This window comes from Plectropomus leopardus, chromosome 21 (genome assembly GCF_008729295.1).
Source record: "Plectropomus leopardus isolate mb chromosome 21, YSFRI_Pleo_2.0, whole genome shotgun sequence".
NCBI lineage: Eukaryota > Metazoa > Chordata > Actinopteri > Perciformes > Serranidae > Plectropomus > Plectropomus leopardus.
Window position 1 is genome coordinate 19,452,963 of NC_056483.1, and position 17,990 is coordinate 19,470,952.

Genomic DNA, 17,990 nt, shown 5'->3' on the forward strand with positions numbered 1-17,990 from the left:
TGATGTTATAGTTTGGAAAAATGGCTTGTTCTCGTGTTCGTGCTCACTCACTTGGACGACATTAGATGATAAAGAGTCAGAGCTGCAGGGAGAGAGTGGAGCTCCACAGAAAGGTTGCAGCTTTTATTAGTGAATTGGGTCATATTGTAGATCCAGCCTTAGGCCCATCTCTCGATTTGCACTGCAGTTCAATAATTTAGTCTTATACATAACATTAATATATGCTTTGCTATCAGTGTAAGTGCAGTTCTCAGTCCAGTAAAGAGAAGATAACATTTATATGACTCTCAGCTCATTCTGTCGGATGGTTCAACTCATCTAGTCTGTCTTATTTATTCAAATTAAAATTCAACATCTGCGTATATGTTGCATATGCTGGATAATCCACAGATTCACCAAATCCAACATTACAAGGACAAATCACAAGAGTGTGCCAACATGATTAATAATTGTTGCGATAGACCTGCACTTGAGCCAGCATGTGTCCTTAGGGTTTCCCAGACTTGCATAACCATAACTCCCAACCTCAGATCTCCATTTGTAATCATCATCAAGTTCCATGTCTAATATGCTGTTTTACTGCAGAGGAATCCCAGATAAGGTGCTTGTATAACAGGCAGATATGCATCAGGACAGAATCTGTCTTTACTAGGCTGTGTGCAGTGACAGTACAGTGCTGCTCTATTATTGTGTCAACCTATGGTGAGTAAAACAACTGTGAATTTGATTTGATGTACTAATTTGGAAAAGTCAGGGTACTGCCCAGGGGCCACAGACGCTCAGTGGCCACATTGTTTGTGTTGCAAATGTTTAAATTTGTGCTTTAACACAATGCCAACCGTCAAATTGGCTCAAAAAACCCTGGAATGAAAAGTTTGGTTTTGTTTCTAACTTTCTAAGTAATTAATGCCATAACTAAATTATGAATGGCTGAATAAATTGGTTTAAAGGCCCCTGTCATCCCTTAAAGGTGCTAAATGAAAATGAAATGCAGCTAGAGCCAAGTGAGTAATTATGCTTCTGGAGTGTCAGCATACAATGTTGGGGTTCCAGGAAAAGAAATAGCAAAAGAAAGAGAAAGGGAGACATTCAAATTGAGAAAAATCCAAATGGTGAATGAGAGAGACATGGATCAAGGACACAGGGCTGACAGAGGCTGCTTATGCATAGGACCCAGACTTTGGTGCTACACCCCTGGTGAGGGGATACTATTGCAGGATAATCTGGCCCTGACCCTGCACCCGAGAAGTCCCAGAACTCTATAACACTCTGGAATCTACATTAAACCCAGTAATAGCATACTGAACATTTAAATGTGGTTTAATTATTGAAGTCATAGTCACATGATAATGTGAAATGAAATAAAAACTGTTCATTTGGACTTTGTTTTATATCATTTCCATGACACTTTCCTAATGCAGACCACGACTCTACACCGACAAAACAAGTATTACGCAACTTTCTGTGATAAGAAAGCAAAGAAATGTGAAGTGACTTTGGGTGGCTTTGCCCTCAGCAACAACCTGCATTGCATTGGTCGGTGTAGGAAGCATTCTCGGTGCTTGCTCTGACATGTGGGCGCGCTCGCACTGTCAGTCCAGTTGTGCGCTCTCTCTCTTTCTGACTCTCCCTCTCCCTCTCTCTCTCTGTCTCTCGCAGTTGAGGCTTTTTGTTGGGAAGTTTCTGTAAGTGAGTCAACACGGCACACAGGGAGGACGCCACCCAGCCCCGCCGCTGGATCCAATGCTGGGCTTCTCTCTTGTCCTCCGAGGAAGCAGGACACAAAGACAACTTCACTTCGACTTCTTCACAACAACCGGGGATTTAGTTTTGACTTCGCACACACCGGGGATGGTTATTGTCGTTTTGACGCGGCTTTTTCCTCTTTGGAATTAACGCAGCGGGGTTGAAATGAAAGTGACGGTGTGTTTCGGGAGGACCCGGGTGGTCGTTCCGTGTGGAGATGGGAATATAAAAGTCCAAAGCCTCATCGAGCAGGCGGCCATGAGGTACAAGAAGGCGATCGCAAAGGTAAGAGCCCCACACAGCCCTGCTCTTTTGTAACGTGTCGGCCAGCGCAGCAGCACGCTGCATCCACACTGGAAGCCTCAACATGGCGCTTTTTCACGGGCTGAGGAAGAGCGAGAGAGTGGGCAGAGGAACCAGTGGCTGCCCTGACAGTCAGAGCCAGCGGGGACCCCCAGGGGCCCCTGGTGGGGGAGTGGGAAAGTTTTTCTTGTTATCTGAAGGTGATGCTCAAGAGTGATTACTTTAACCATGGTAGTTCACTGTATTCTCAACAAGGAATCTAAAAAGTTGTAAAGCAGATGGGCTCTCCTACTGCTCTGGTGTGTGTGTGTGTCTGTTGGCTTATCCATGAAAAGAAACACTGGAAATGTTCCAATTCAATACTGGTTGTATTGGCAGATATGTGCACAAGAGTGCGCTGAGTTCATTTGGTGAATTTGTGGAGCAATGAGGATAAAATGAGCATAGGTGTAGACTTGGGGGCTTAAAATTACAGCATGTGCATTTGTCTCCCTCAATAAAAGCTTGAAAGTAGCAATACATTTAAGGTAGCAAGTTGATGCAGAAAAATGCAACAAAAAATGGTGCATAAAAAGTCACCATTATGCAGCAAATTAAGCATTTCATGCTCAAAATCGTCCCTCTTTCTCAAATCTTTTTTATTGATTTTACACCAGCATTAGGACATTAAGCGAGGGTATATGTGAAATGACAACATGGTCTCTGATTGACATCTAAGCATCTAAGACATGCAATAAGAACCTGAAATAAACCAGTTTGTTAACTCAATCCCTAGTCTCCTGTAGCTCAAAATCTTCTTGCAGAGGATCCCCAACCTCCCCGTTTTATTTGTGTCCCCTCCAGTGTTGAAACAAAATGTACGGCCCTGAAAAAAAAGAACAAAATATCAAAAGTGTGTAAATAGAAGACTCTCCCTCCACTATAAATATCAATATTTCACAGTTTTTGGCAATGATAAATGGTGGGATTTTGGTGAATTTTAAAGAAAACATGCACTTCAAACCCACTTGCGGGTTTCCGGGGTACTGAGGATATTAACTCTAACTGGCTACTGCATACACATTATAAGTCTTAGTAGGGCAATTAGTTATTCCTGAGTTACAAAAATGATTCACAATAGTGTAGATTTACTGTTAAACAGACACATTTTTAATCTCTGTGTGTGCATTGATGTCTCTATCACAACACAGTTAATCAGCTTATTTAAAAAGTTGAAATAGGCGATTGCAATGACCATTCTGTATTCATGGAGAAACCCTGCCTTGCACTCATTGCTCTTTGCAATTACATCCTGACAAAAAAAAAGTTTTTAAGTTCATCCAAGTTTCATCTATTAAATGACGGAACGCATGACTGTGTGAAACCCCCGTGCCAAATTTGAATGAGGCCTGACTGAGGACACTGATTGCTTTCCTCTTTGTGGGTTTCTTGTGGCTGCGCTTTTAAAACCCATTAAATGACTAATGAATGAATTAAAGTTTGGTACTGTTTCCATGGTTAGTGACAGCGCTCTCTCGTCTTTGCCAGTGGGAGGCAATTACTATTGGAGTCACGTTAATGCTGCAGCTTCTTCTCAAGGCCTTGGAACACCAAGGTGAACCCACTCTGAGTTTGCCAAGTTATTTCTTTTCTGTCTTTTAGCTGCGGAAAACTTACAATCCTCTGTTTTAGAGTGAAGGACACAGGTTTCAGAAAGAGCGACATAAGAGTATAGTCATGGCAGATGTGGGTTTAATAGAACTTCATAAATGCTTTTCCCTCAGTACATTCTCAGAAACAATTCACACCTGTACACTCAGCTCCATAGTGACAGATTAAATACCACAAACTTTTCCTGGAAAAGATGAATCTCCACTACTGTTGCACCTCAGTAGTAGATTTTACCACCTAATGCAAACAGTGACAGAGTGGGTCGACATTAAACACTCATTCCCGAGTACTTCCTCCTTACACACATGCACACAACTAATCACACACACATTCCCACACACATTTGCTCCTCTGTTTACCAGTGCTTGATGGTTTTCCATGGTTCAGCAGAATAGAGGCGACTGCTCCATTGATCCGTGCAGTGGCACTGTAAATGTAGAAGTGTAGGCTTCCCCCTTTAGAGAACACTTGGCTCTGGGTCAACACTAACTGTATCACAGGCTGGGCAGGACCTTTGGACTACGGGAAGATGTAATCACACTTGAGTTGTATAATATTCCTGCAGCTGACAGCCACACAATACTACTTTAACCCTTGATTTAAAAGTTGTTTTTTTGTTTATGGCTGCATTTACAATGTAACAAAAATCATCCCTACAAGATGTTAATGTTAGAACCCAGGCCATGGAGATACTGTGCAATGCAATATGTATTTATGCAGAAAACACAATTTATCACCTTTGCCATAAAATAGTTCATAAATCATACATAATTCCTGCGAGATAGCAGTCAGCTCGGGTGATCCAGCTTTAGCACGAAGAACAGAGAAACAAAAGAAAGTGAAAAAGGCATCTGCCACAATTCAGAAGCCTCAGATTGCAAAGGTGCATTCTGTAGTTTAAGCATGTGTCAAAAGGTGATACACAGAAGTGTAGGTACTGCTGGATCATATTTGTGTGAGATCTGGGCAGCATGCTGGTATGCTCAGAAGAACCAAAGGCCTTGCTGAATGCAGCAAATGTGACGCAGGTTGCTTTTCATACTTGTAGTTTGGTTCTTGTGGTCAGGATCCAGGGGAAAAAATATGATACTTTTTTGCTTTCTGTTCTGGCCTGTTTTTTTCCCCCTCAGTTGCAGTTTGTGACTCGAGTGATGGATAATTGACTGTTAATCCATTCAGAACTGATCAGATCAAATCAATGGACGAGAGGAGCAGCAGCTGTGAGTGAATGCAAACTTTTAGAACCAGCACAATGAATAGTTAAGTTAAATTTTAAATGCGCCTGATGTTATACTGCTCCATCTCTCCCCCAGAATATGCCCTGTGCTCCGAGAGTGTGGTGCTATGCATAACTGAACATATTTCAACAGCGCTTCTAATGAATGGTCCAGTCCAAAAATAGAAATTTTTTTATGTAGTTGCAGATGTTTAAACTGTTTGGGAAACCCTGGAGGCTGAGTTTGCATGGTCCAACAAGTCAGTCACTGATTGTATACTAATGTTAATCAGAGAATGCAAGCTGCAATGAAACAGGAATATTAGTGGAATATTCATTTTCATTAGCCATGTATATTAAACAGCTTAGAGGAAATATTAGTAATAAGGGCGGAAACTGGAACATTCTGTACATGTAAACGTAGTCAGTGTTACATGGTTACAGCTTTGTGGGGATATCAAATTCTGGTGGCAAATGGCAGTTTCTGTCTATTGTTTTAAGTCTGCACTGGAGTTTAATTGGCAGCTTGAACACCAGTCCAAACAAACCCAACCAAATAGGCGAGTGCACCAGAGTTTGCTAGAACCGAACCAAACTGGTTAGGAGTGAAAATATGTTTAAAGGAAATTAGGATTAATCAATTTTGTTGCAATTATAATGATGACATTAACCTCTTTATTTAGATGATTTATCCAGCGACAATCGGATAGGATATGAAAAGTGCTCCCCACACTTTTGCTTGAGCTGAAAACTGTTCAACAACTAGGCCTACTTCATGTCCGCCTCCTTTCTACCTTCCTCTATACTTAACGTTGATCTCGCCTTCACCTCCCTTTCTGCCTGACTCTAATGACTTCATCTGCCTCTTTATTATGCATTAACCATCTTGGGTTGCAAAGATATCTGCCACATATATTGCTGTGTTAATTCTGTGATGCTGTTAATCTGGCCCTCTTAGTTGTCTGTTATATCAGTGATCTGTGAAATTAGACTTATTCTCCTCTCTGAATTAGCTGTGTTGAATTAGCTGAGCCCAGTTAGACAATGGGACAAGCTGTGCCTGTGTACCCGATCTCCTCTGGGGACCCTCAAGGCCTTTTGTCATAGTCTGAGTGGGACCAGGAAGTGTGCATCAATCAGCCACTCAAGCACCATTAACTTCAGAGTCAGTCTGGTCTACAGTATGCACAGTCATGACGGATTAATGCTAAATGGATTCTCAAGCTTCTCATCCTGCCTCTCTGTTCCCAAGGCTGTTGTTTTTAGCACTTGGCCAGTCAAGTAACAACTGACTGTTTACCACATTTTTAGCCATGTAAGCAAAGCAAGATGTTATTTAGTGGGCTTTCCTGTTGGCATGCAAAACACCACGTGGAGGTTCATGCCTTTACTCATCTTCTTACAGTATGGTTTCACTCACATCTGGTACACCGTCAGTCAAAGACATAAAACGAAAGAATACTCAAACATCCAGTGACTGGTTCCATAATTTGCGGTTCTAATGCTTTGAAGAGCTGCATCTCTAGATCTTATTTGTCTCTTACTTTCCCACAGTTCCACTCAGCTTAAATGTAGGCTTTAAAGCACATAATTGACCTTTTTCCTTCCCAAATTCCACAAATTCAGGCTTGCAGACATGTCACAGCAAAGTCAAGTTGTTGGAATACACAGATGCAAAATATCCTTAGGGGATGACACAATTAAACAAAAAGTCCCCATTTTCATATTGCCGCTTCTTTTATTATCAGCAGCACATGATGAGCATGTGTCCTGTGGTTCTAGGATGTCTCAAGACACGTTCATGAAGTCAATAGGTATCTATCTTTATAGCACATACAAATGCATGTGACACCAATAAGAAAATGGTAAAAGGCTAGTGGTTGCATCAACAGTGACTTTGGCCACTGTATTGAAAATAACCGTAAAATAGGGGTAACACTTGGAATCCTTTGATACAAACAGGAAGTGAAGGTGGGCAGCTAGCAAATGGCTGTTTTTCCACTGTATTTGTATGGACTAAACAAACATCCATTGACCAAGTCTCAAAAAACTTGACAAAAGTCAAACAAAAAGTTCAATCCAAGTCACATTCATCTAGTCTTATGCTCAAGTACTTCACAAACACTTGCATTTTTGCAAAAAACATATTGGAATCTGGCTTTGATAGCATAGTTTACTTTCAGTTCAGTTTTAAATATTAAGCTCTTAGTGAAAAATATCTGTGTTTGGGAAGTACCGGGAACACGACTGAATAAATCATACTTTGATTGTGCTGCGCAAGTTAAGCGAGAGTTTGTAAACTGACGTTTTGATATAGTATTGCTGTTGTTCAACATGGACCCCAATCAAATTTATTACTTTAATCTATATGTTAGCCATTATCCATGGAGACATGTAAGAAAAACAAAATTTCTTAACAAATGCAAGGTAACACGGGATGTCTAACTGATGTACAAATTATTTTGTGCACAAAGTAGTCCTTTAAAGTCAATTTAAATTGCCATATGAGTTTATCCATGGTCTTATTCCTGAGTGGACTGCTTTTTACTGCTGCGAGTTACAGATTTGTTTTCTTTTTATGATTTTTTTTTAAAATGTCAATCTGTGTCAAAATTGCAAAACTTGTGAATCAAAGTTGTAAAGTGATATGATCTAGAAATAGGTAATTGAATATTTGATTATAAATTAATTTTATTGCATTTATAAGAACCAGATGGCAGCATCATACACAGCGACAGAAAAGATATATTTGCTAAGGGGTATATGGACCGATAACTTTCCAGTACATTTTGTGTACAGCTTCTTTGAACCACAGAACATGAACACACTGACTTCACACCCAGCAGGCAGCTTATTGCTGACCCCTGTCCCGAGGCTTTAAGTCTCTCTGACTGCTTGTCAGTTCAAAGTAAATGAGTTGTTGAGTAACTTTTAGTTCGACCTGATCTGAAACAAATACAGTAGAGGAAAGCCCCCCCCTTAGCAATTCCTGAGAACTCAGAATACTTCTCTGCTGCAGGGCAAAGGCAAACAAGTTAGCATATGTTTGAGACACAATGTTTAAAGCACCAAACTGATGTTGATTTGAAAGGAAAAGTGAAAGACAGGACACTCTCCAAAACACAAGTTAAAGATACGTGTTCCTGTTTGAGTTAAGGCATTGCTGTGGTGTACAGATTTTTTTTATAAAATGCAGTTAACAATTGAATTTGCTTCCAAATGCACTGCTTTCAAAAAACACTTGTCTGTTCTGGGACTCATCAGTATCTACTAAAAGCACAACTAGAGATCTAATCCTCATTTATTCTCAGGTGAGGACCTAACAGCCAGCGGAGATATGCTAAAACGCACCGCAAAGAGAAAGTGGCGCTGGAAGCGTTGTCAGTGCTCATTAGCACACTACACTCAGCGCCTCAGTGCTTATGTAATGGAGAGGAGCTGCTGTATAAGAGCAGGAATATTACAGTGGTGGAAGGTAATTGGGGGATTATCATGTGAGTGGACATTACAAGGCTGAGCTTTACAGGCCCTGTAGGATGATGGGATGCAATGTGATTGATGGTTGGTTCATCTGTGGTCAAGCAGCAGTGATTTTTTAGAGTTCATCTCCACCACAGCAGGGAACAAAGTAGGGAAAGACGAGGAGAAATGTGGACTCAGTAACCTCTCTTGCTCTTGTATTCTCCTCTGGCTTTGCTTCACTTTCTTATTCTCTGCTGCTCCTTCCTCTTGTATCTTCATCTCCCTTTTCTTTCTTTTTCTCTTGTTCTTCTTCCAGCAGACTGAGCAGTGTCCTTGTTTCGTGCTAACTCCTTTCAGGGGAATTGTCGCCAACCAGTCTTTGACTAAAACACTACACACCCACTGCTCCGAAATCACGAGCTCGCAAGTTTGCTCAAGCAACCAGAAGAGATGTTCAGTAGCCCTGGCCTGCATTGAACACCGTCACTGTGTGTCTGCTGAGATTTAAGAGTGGGTTACTCAAATTTAAGGAGTTTCTTACTTTCAAAGGAGACATAAAATGCTTCTCTGTATTTTGCGTCCTATATATAGTGTTACAATGAAAAATGTTCATATTTAACATGGAAAAAGTTTCATATATGAGGTAAAAGTATGTAGAAGTAATTATTGTGAGCAAAAACTTCAAGTTACTGTTCTGAACACTGCCTGGTTTTGGATCATATTCCTACCTGAACATGTGCGGTTGCATTTAGATGCTTACATCTGTAAAATTTTAATGGCAGAAAGTGCCTCTATACTCTTTTACAGTCATTCATACACTACTAATGTACATAAAGCTAAGCTATGCTAATATCGGAGAAATGTGTAATCTTGGTTGCATATGGTGTTAATTTCTCTGTGAATTCAGTACACAATCCTACTGGAACATGTCCCGTTCTGAAGATTTTGGTTAAGACGCTTTTATTGGTGATATTTTACAGTAAAAAGTAATGCAATTCTTTGTCACAGTCATTCCTGACTGCAATAATGGTGAGACGCTGAGATTTGGAAGACCCAGACCAGTCAGAGTAGACTTGGCTTTTTCTGGAGGAGGGCTTAAAGAGACAGACAGGAGGCAGGAGAACAATAGACTGGAGAACAGTGTTTTTGACCATCAAAGCATGTAAACATGTTCTAGTAGAAAGCTTAAAAAAATATATATATGAAGCTAAAAAAGGAACAGAAAAGGTCCTCTTTTAAACTAACTTTTTTGGGAAAGCACTTCAGGTGCCATATACAATGTCAAAAATGTGCAGCAATAATAGATAAAGCAGTAGTGTTTGCAGAAAACAGATTACACAGTGCAAAATAGCCTGTAATTTCACATGGAGGCTGGTAACAGCATGTTAGTAGTATGGTGGTGACAGTAAATGGAGGAGCAGACTAGTCATTAAATTCTAGTCTAAAAGGAGAGGTCTTAAAGTTCTACTTCAATTTGAAAGTGCATCAGTTCAGCAGTGTAGAAACATAAACAGTACAGTCTGTTAGCTGGACAGTGAAGTGTTTATATTGGTGCTCAATTCAAGCATATATGGGAATGGAATGAAACAGTGACGACAAGGTCAAAGTTTTGACTAGTTTTTTCAAAGTGTCCCCCATTTGTATTGGATGAACAGTGCAGGGCTGGTGCACAGTGTAGCACAGTAACTGTAAAACCCCCCCCCGAAAAAACAGGCAACCAAGGGTTTTTTTTTTAATAGCCAGATATTGCAATGTTCTTGTCTTTCAATGTCAACCACCTAACTGCAAATTAATCCTTTGAAACTTGAACAAATTGGTTTGATTTCTTTGAAAAACACATGGGAAAAAAGGCATTGACCCACCTGCTGAGAAATATTGCACATATTGCAAAGAAATTAATAAAAGGTGACAAAGAAAAGACCTAAAAAATTATTTTAATAAATGGGGTTGGAGATTATTCAAAAAGGGTATGTTGATTAATGATTATAATTATTCTAATTATATAAGTTATGTAACCCAAGAAAGGTAAAAATAAAAAGTATAACACACACACACACACACACACACACACACTTTAAATTTAGCAGTTTTTTGAGTCCCATTTTTCTTTTTTTGTTACTTTTTTTTAGCCTATTTTCAGGTTATTTTCCTGTCTCATTTCTGATAACTGTGGGTTAAAGACGTCGATAGTCTTGGACTGTTAAGATTCTTAACCAAATAAAAAAAATACAGTTGTTTTTAATAAATGTTGCATGATCTGTCCAATGTAATTTGGGGGATTATGCATTATGAGTTACCTACACTGTTCACCCATCATAGATGAAAATGCTCTCAAATGAAAGCTGAAGTTTGCAGTTCACCCTCATAGTCATTGTTAAACCTGAAATCCAGTGTAGTACTGAGCCAAAGCAACATAAACTGCCTGAAAAATGTGCCAAATACATAGGGACTTCACAAAAGGTTCTACAGACGATAGTCTACATTTGTGTGGCTTTGCAAGTGGGTCAATGTTGAGAGCACTTCCACACAACCTGTCTGGCTGACTAAATAACTGTCTGGCGAGCTTCCCTACTCACGTGGACGGCACCAAGGACAATGACACCACACTGAGTCCCTTATCTTTCCCACACAGTGTCTCTCTTTGGGGTCAATTTAAGATGACTTTAGGGCTTTTCCATTGGCTATCATGCATCTCAGGTGTACACACAGGTGCTGCTATATGGTATGCACATGGTAGAGAGGACGCATGCAAGCATGCAAAGAATTCTGACTGCAAAGAGCATACATGCTAAGCCTGAGTGTTACACACGGGGCTGGGAGATTTCTGGCTGTAGCTGCTAAACAAATCAATGCAAGCAGGATAGATGCCATCATGGCAACTGCCAAAGTCTGCCAAGCCATTGCATGACTGCTCTGCCGGCTACATGTATTCTGTGTTGGGGCATTTAGGGTAATTTTCTCTTGTCACTGCTGATGTGGTTTTAGTAGTTGAGTTTTTCTTTTTTTGGTTTGCTGTGTTTATGCGCTGCCCTTGGAGCTGAATAACAGAAATTCCTTTCGTTGTCAAATCATTTACAGATTGAAGAGGACTTGACACAGTGTGGCAAGAAGCACATGGTGAATTTGTGTTTGTGTGTGCATCCATGAGCGTGTTTTCTATGTAGGTATGCATGTGTTCTTCAATGATTTTTTTTTTCTTTCTGAGATAACATGGCTCCATCCAAAGATAGCTCGGTTTGACCACGGTGACATACCAAACACGAGCTCTTGATAGCTGCCAGCTTTTGTTTTCCTATCCCAGACACAGCCTTGTGATGTTGGGGACTCTGCTGTGTTATCTTTACTTACTGGTTCAGGAAATCAGGCTAATCATTAGCCTGAACCGTTAGACGCAAGACAATAGCAGCAGTGCACTCGATCATGCACAACTTGTATGAGCGATTGTGCTGTACGGCTTCTTTTTTGAAGCTTCGGGAGTGTTTGACCTCATAGATAATGCCATGATTTTTACTGAATATGGTGAATATCTGTTGTTGTTTCATTAAAATGTTGAAGCAGATATCACAAAGAACTCCACAGTGTCTCAGACACAGCTCTAATTTTGCATTTCCTATCTCTCTCTCATCACTCCTGCTTACCTTTCTCACTCCATTCCTATTCACGTCTAACGCTCCTGTTTGTTATCTCAGATTAGTCACCACAAGATAATGGGTTTGCTGCTTTGAGAAAGGTTAGCATTAAGCTCCTTTCATGTCATTCTAGTGAGCTGGCTGGCAGCCGATAGGCCACGTTTGGGAGATAGAGGGATTGGTTTCACCACAGCCAACTGAGACACAGCAGAACATGGCAGAATAAGAGCCTTCTGCAGTTTATGGTTTTAGAGAGGCTGCTTATTAGGGGGTGATTGTTTAATTTAAGCTGTTTTATATTATTTTCCTCTGTCTTCTTTTCTGCTGCATTCATGGAGATCATTTCAGCTTTCCAGTCTTTTGACAGGCAAGTTGCTGCAGAACTGTTTCTTGTTGGTGGAGAGCTGAAAAAATATAAATCTACTTCACCCTGTGCTGACAAACCACCCACTCCATATTTGTATGTGCTGTTGCCCTCAAAAAAAGACTAGATGAACACATAGTTCTGCTGCTTTTGCCATCAGATGTGTTGGAAGATGCACTATAACCCATTAAACCTTTTTAAAATGGAAAATTTGAGCAAAGTGACAAGTTGTTGAATTAAATGTATTTCATGCAGAAAGGGCCAAGATTATGTTTGCTAATACTACGAGGATGGAAAAGCACTTTCAACCTCCCAAACACGCTCTCAAAGGCTGTTTTGACAGCTTCCACTCTGTACTTTGCATGTCTTAACACAGGGGCCCCCATTTTTTCTGCTCTTAAAATATACACACACACATTAGTTTTCCATTCAGTAATGGTACAGTGAAGGCTGCTGTAGCTAAACCTTTATTCAAGAGAAGCTCCCAAATCTGGCTCTGTGAAGTGGAGAAGCGTTTCCCCAGCTTTTATTATACAGTCATTTCTCAGAGACACAGCTTTGTAGATTGGCCAACAAAAAATATGAATATACTGAAGACCAGTTCTGGTAACTGATATGATCACCAGCAAAAAAAGAGAGATTTATGATTCTAGCGACTTGCTCTATTACTTTTAAAATAGGATTTAATGCTTGTAAGCCAGAAAAAAAAGAAAAAAAATATGACTGCATATTAGTCAATAAGTCAACCAGCAAGATTATTTGTGCCTGCAGAGCAGCTCGCCTGTTTGAAAAACTAAAACTCCAATCTAGTCTTGTTTCAGAGCTGTGGGACAATGGTTCATATGACATGCTTGACTTGCTGGCTGACCAAAGAGTCAGGGAAGTGGAGTGGTCTCCATTAACAACCCAACTGTGGAGAACTGCATACATTTGCTTCACTTATCCATAAAATCCCGTTGTTCTATATGATGATATAGTTGTATTCGCAAGAAAAACGTGGATTTGCTCAATGCAGTGATTTGGATAAGACCAAAAAGTGCACTTCCTTTTGTTTTGGGTAGCCTACAGTAGCCTTCTGAAGTGCCTTGAGTTGTTCCTCTTGTTTTTCTCATCCCACTTTTCGGTGAGATGACAATTCCTGCCTCCAGCTGGATCCAACTGTGAGCAAGTTGTAGCAAAGGCCAACTATGCGGTTTGCGGTGTTTCGACATGCAAGCCACGCCAGTCCCTCTTGGGTGTGATCCACTGTTTTGTCAACAGCTTATTTCTGTGGCCACGATTGCAGCTACAGAGCGCTCAGTTGCTGAAGCGCCAGCATGGGGTGTTTGTCGAAGAATTAAGGACAAGACCTCATAATGATTGTGTTTCAGATCAGATGCATTTCTTATGTAAGGTTATATTCACATCATGTATGGAGGAGGAGATGCTCTCCAAAGAGCTTTTCCTGTTACAGTACAAGGATATATGGTGCGTAACACCAAATATGTTTTTTTGTTGCAGGAAACTACTCTTTTATAAACCTTATAAATTCTCATTAATGCAGTTACATCTAAGGTTACCTGACGACATTAGGAGTTTCCCAAAAGTATTATCATTTAAAGTAAAGTTTAAGATATTAGTTGTGCATTCCAGTAGTCTGGTTTGACTATTTCATTTTATTTTATTTTATTTTGTTTCTTTTTATTTCATTGGTGTTAACTCAGGTGCGCTTTAACTTTTACTGGTTCATTGGTTTGTCTATTATTTTATCTTATTTTGTTGTTTTTTTCTGTGCCTCATCACCTTTTATTTATCTGATTTTATTTTGTTTTTACATTTTTCATTTATTTTAATTCATGTCATATGCTCTTTTAATGGTTTACTTTCAGTATTATTGTTCTATTTGATTTTAATATTTTTTTATCCGTCCCGACTCACATGTCTTTGTATCTATTAGTGGTTCATTCTTTATTGTAATTATTATGTTATGAGGTTCTATTCTTAGTTTAAATTTATTTGATTCACTGCTATGGTTGGTTGCTGGCTTTGTTTTGTGCCTGCACTTTGTGCAGCATAATGTGCTTCCACCTGGAATGAAATGATACCTGAAAAAACATGCGTCATGTATGAAAAGAACATTGATAAAAACAACCCTATATTTAAGAATAAGAAAAGTTGAAAGCTTACAGATCTAAAAAAAAGTTAAAAAAATCTGAAAGTTTCTTCAATCAAAAGCGTATGGTCATAATGTGTTGTATATAAATATATGACATTTATGGCAGACATTTTTACGCTTTTAATAACTTTAACTAGGGGTCTGTCCATTTATATGTTTCATTAAGTAGTTACATTGAGCCAGCACTCACAGTACTAGGCTCATAGAAGGAGCACACCTAAATGTGACCCAAAATAACATTATTTTATTAAATAATTACAGCTGATTGTGCTTACTATAAGCTGTCATTAATCAGTTTTAATACTGGTTTTTCAAACAAAATTCCATGACTTTTCCAAAACTTTCAGGGTACATTTACTTTTCCAGGCGTGGAAATGGCTATTTGAAATTGACTTTTCGTGTGAACCCTGGTGCATTAATGTTCACATTGTTCCACATATTGTGCAGTTTATTAATTACAGCTGTGAGTTTCCTGCTATGAGATGTTGTTTGTTGCAAAAAGGCATACAATAGTTCTTTTTCACAGCAATTTGAATTGTTATATTAGGAAAAGCACAGGTGTCACCAATAACACTAACGATGACTCTGCTCCATTCAGGTGTTACAGTGAGAGTGACAGTGAGCTTGCATGAACAGTTCCAGGATCCTGAAATCAAAGTAGTTAAATGGAACCCAACCATTACTAATTTCATTATTACCACCTGTGCTTTTCTTGTTGTGTCCTCATAAAAGGCCTCCCGTTTTTCTTTTTGGTCACAAGGACAGAACAGCTTTAAAATGAGCTCAGACAAATAGCTGTGAGGTATGCTACTAGGTTACCCCTTCACTAAATTGCTATGGCTAGCGTGTTAGCAAGCAAGAGCCTGCAGCAGATATAGAGCAACATTAGCATTCATATGGATTTTCTGGACAGCTGACAACTGTAAGTCTATTATTCACTCTCTTTTTTGTTTTGCTTTGCAAAAAATATGTGCCTCTTTTCTTGCTTGGTGTTGACCTTCTTCACCAGCTCATGTTAGCGAGCTAACTGCTAACATGTTTGCTGTGAACTAAGCTAACTTAGCTGCCTGTTGCTGCTAATGAGCCAAAAATGCTAACTAGATGCTAGTGCTAGCTTCAAGCTGTATTTGAGCAACTTCTGTCACACTAAACATAGACATTTATTGAATTGTTAGTATGAAAAAAACATATTAGCCTTGGTTTAGCTAAAAAAACCACCATGGACCTTTTTTTTCAAAGCAGACATTTTGACTTGTCGTAGTAGGAAAAGCACAGGTGAAATTGATCAAATTAACGATAGCTCAGTTTCATTAGGTTTCCCAGTAAGCTATTCCAGTGAGCCAGCATGTGAAATTCAGCTGCCATTAATGTTATTTAACACACCTGTGCTTTTTTTACATGTCAGAATGTCTGCTGTGAAAATTGTTACACATGCTCAAGACTGTTTCACACAGGCTACTGTAACGCACACTGTTGCAGCAGGTCCAATTTGCTATTGGACAAATAGTTATGTATAGTTATATGTGGTTTCTAACCTGAGATTACGTCACAGTATCTAATAGACTTTATGATGTGACAAGATGTTGTAAGCTAAGATTGCGTGAAAGCTTTCTTAAAACCCTTTGAAACCTGGATTGACACCAGTTTTCTTGTGCAGTATTTAGATGCCTTTCACAAGCATTTTAATCTTTGAAACCACTGAGCAACTAAGAGATGTCTCGCAAATTGCAAGAAATTAGTAAAAGGTGTCAAAAAATAAAAATGACCCAGAGAGAGACAGAGAGAAACTAGGGAAACTGTAAAGAGAACTACACATATATATTATAATTATATATTTAAACTTGTGTTACAGAAATATATGTTTGTATTATTTTAGCACTTTTTTCTAAGGTAATTCCTTGTTTGTTTTTGTGTTTTGCTTTTCTTTTTTAGCTAATTTTCAAGATTTACTTTTTTTTTTTTTTTTTTACCAGTTTCTTGCTAATTATTTGGGCTATTTTTTGTAAAGTTGCTCTTTATCTTCCTTTTGTAGTTCTGGTGGAGCAGTTACCTTCCAAGATGATGGACATGTCTTTGTACACACTGGGAGGGAAAATACAATTAGAATGAAGAATGAATTGCTAATTGATATATAGAAAGTTTTGTTTTGAAGGATTAGAATGACTTGATTGTGCAATGTAAGATTTGGAAAAAAATCATATACAACATCAAAGTGGTCCTGTGGCTTCGTCTGTCATTGGCTTTTGATCCCACTAATGCACTCTGGGTCTTTCAACCCTCGATCAGTATGAACACAGCAGACTTTCTTTTACAGGATAAAGTAAATAAACATGGTTGTGTAAATTCAATAAGAGCAATAAGCTTTTATCACACTCTCTTCAACTAACATTTTGATCTTGTATTAGTAAAGTTGTACATTATACAAATATTGTAATGCGAATCAATGCAAGCATTTAAGTGTACTACTATACTAACCACTAGTACACTAAAATACTAACCAGTCATGTGACCGTATTAATAGCTCATGACCTGATGCTTTTTTTAATAATGATAATATCTTGAGACTAAAAAACTTAAGTAAAGGAGTTAAAATATTTCATTCCAACATGTTTTCCAACCCCAGTTTTAACTTTAAACTGGGTTTGGCTCAAGGACTTTTCAACATTCATTATTCATTCAGTATTCAGTATTCATTATCAGAACGAGCTTAATTTTTTCATGCTGTTGATACAGCAGTTCCCTGGATGCAGTTTAACCTGATTAACTTACCGATACTCAAAAGAGCGTTGTGCCAAAATGAGGTGTCTTTTGAGCCCCACATCTATTGATCCACCATAAAAGTCCTCATGAACAGTTCCCTCCTGGCCTGGAATCTATTATGTTGTTGAATTAAATCATTGGTATTCAGCTGAGCTCAGGGCACTTGTTCATTTCCCATGCTAAATAACTGAATAATCTCTCCTCCCTGTGAAATATGATCTTTCTTTACTTTGTGTTGTTTTGCACACACTAATAACACATCTGCAAACAAAGCAGTTTTTCTGAAAAGCACCTGTCCATTAGTGTCTGAAATAGGATATCACATTGACACAGTTACTCACCTGTGATATTGAAAATGTAGGTGCTTCACTCTGAGATGACTGGCATTAATATGAATCTTTTTGTCTGTTTTTTCCCAAACATCTACCCACCAACATATCCTCTCAAACATCCAGACAGAGCTGTGAAATGAAAATGGCATGCCCAGGGCTAGAAAAATAAATCCTTGTTGTTAGATGGGCTTAGGCGTTGGCGGGACTGTGGGATATTGCTGTCGTTTGGACAGATTTATTTTGAATCAAGCAGTGAACTATGAACAGAGTGATAGGAAAAAGTTTGCCACTCTGCTAAAGTGGATTCCTCTCTTTTGTGAAGTTAATGAACGCAAGGAGAAAAGGTTTTGGCAGGTTTAGTGCTCTGCAGCTT

The 17,990-nt window shown here is 39.0% G+C and overlaps 1 protein-coding gene across 4 annotated transcripts in view; it reads left to right on the forward strand.

Annotated features, from left to right (window-relative positions):
- The first annotated feature begins 1,613 nt into the window (after positions 1-1,613).
- Positions 1,614-17,990, forward strand: part of LOC121960465 (partitioning defective 3 homolog) — a 382,155-nt gene continuing 365,778 nt past the window's right edge. For all 4 annotated transcript variants that reach the window (XM_042510168.1, XM_042510170.1, XM_042510169.1 and 1 more), the window contains exon 1: positions 1,614-2,031. In XM_042510168.1, the coding sequence (XP_042366102.1) occupies positions 1,912-2,031 (120 nt within the window). In that variant the 5' untranslated portion in view covers positions 1,614-1,911. The remainder of the gene's footprint in view (positions 2,032-17,990) is intronic.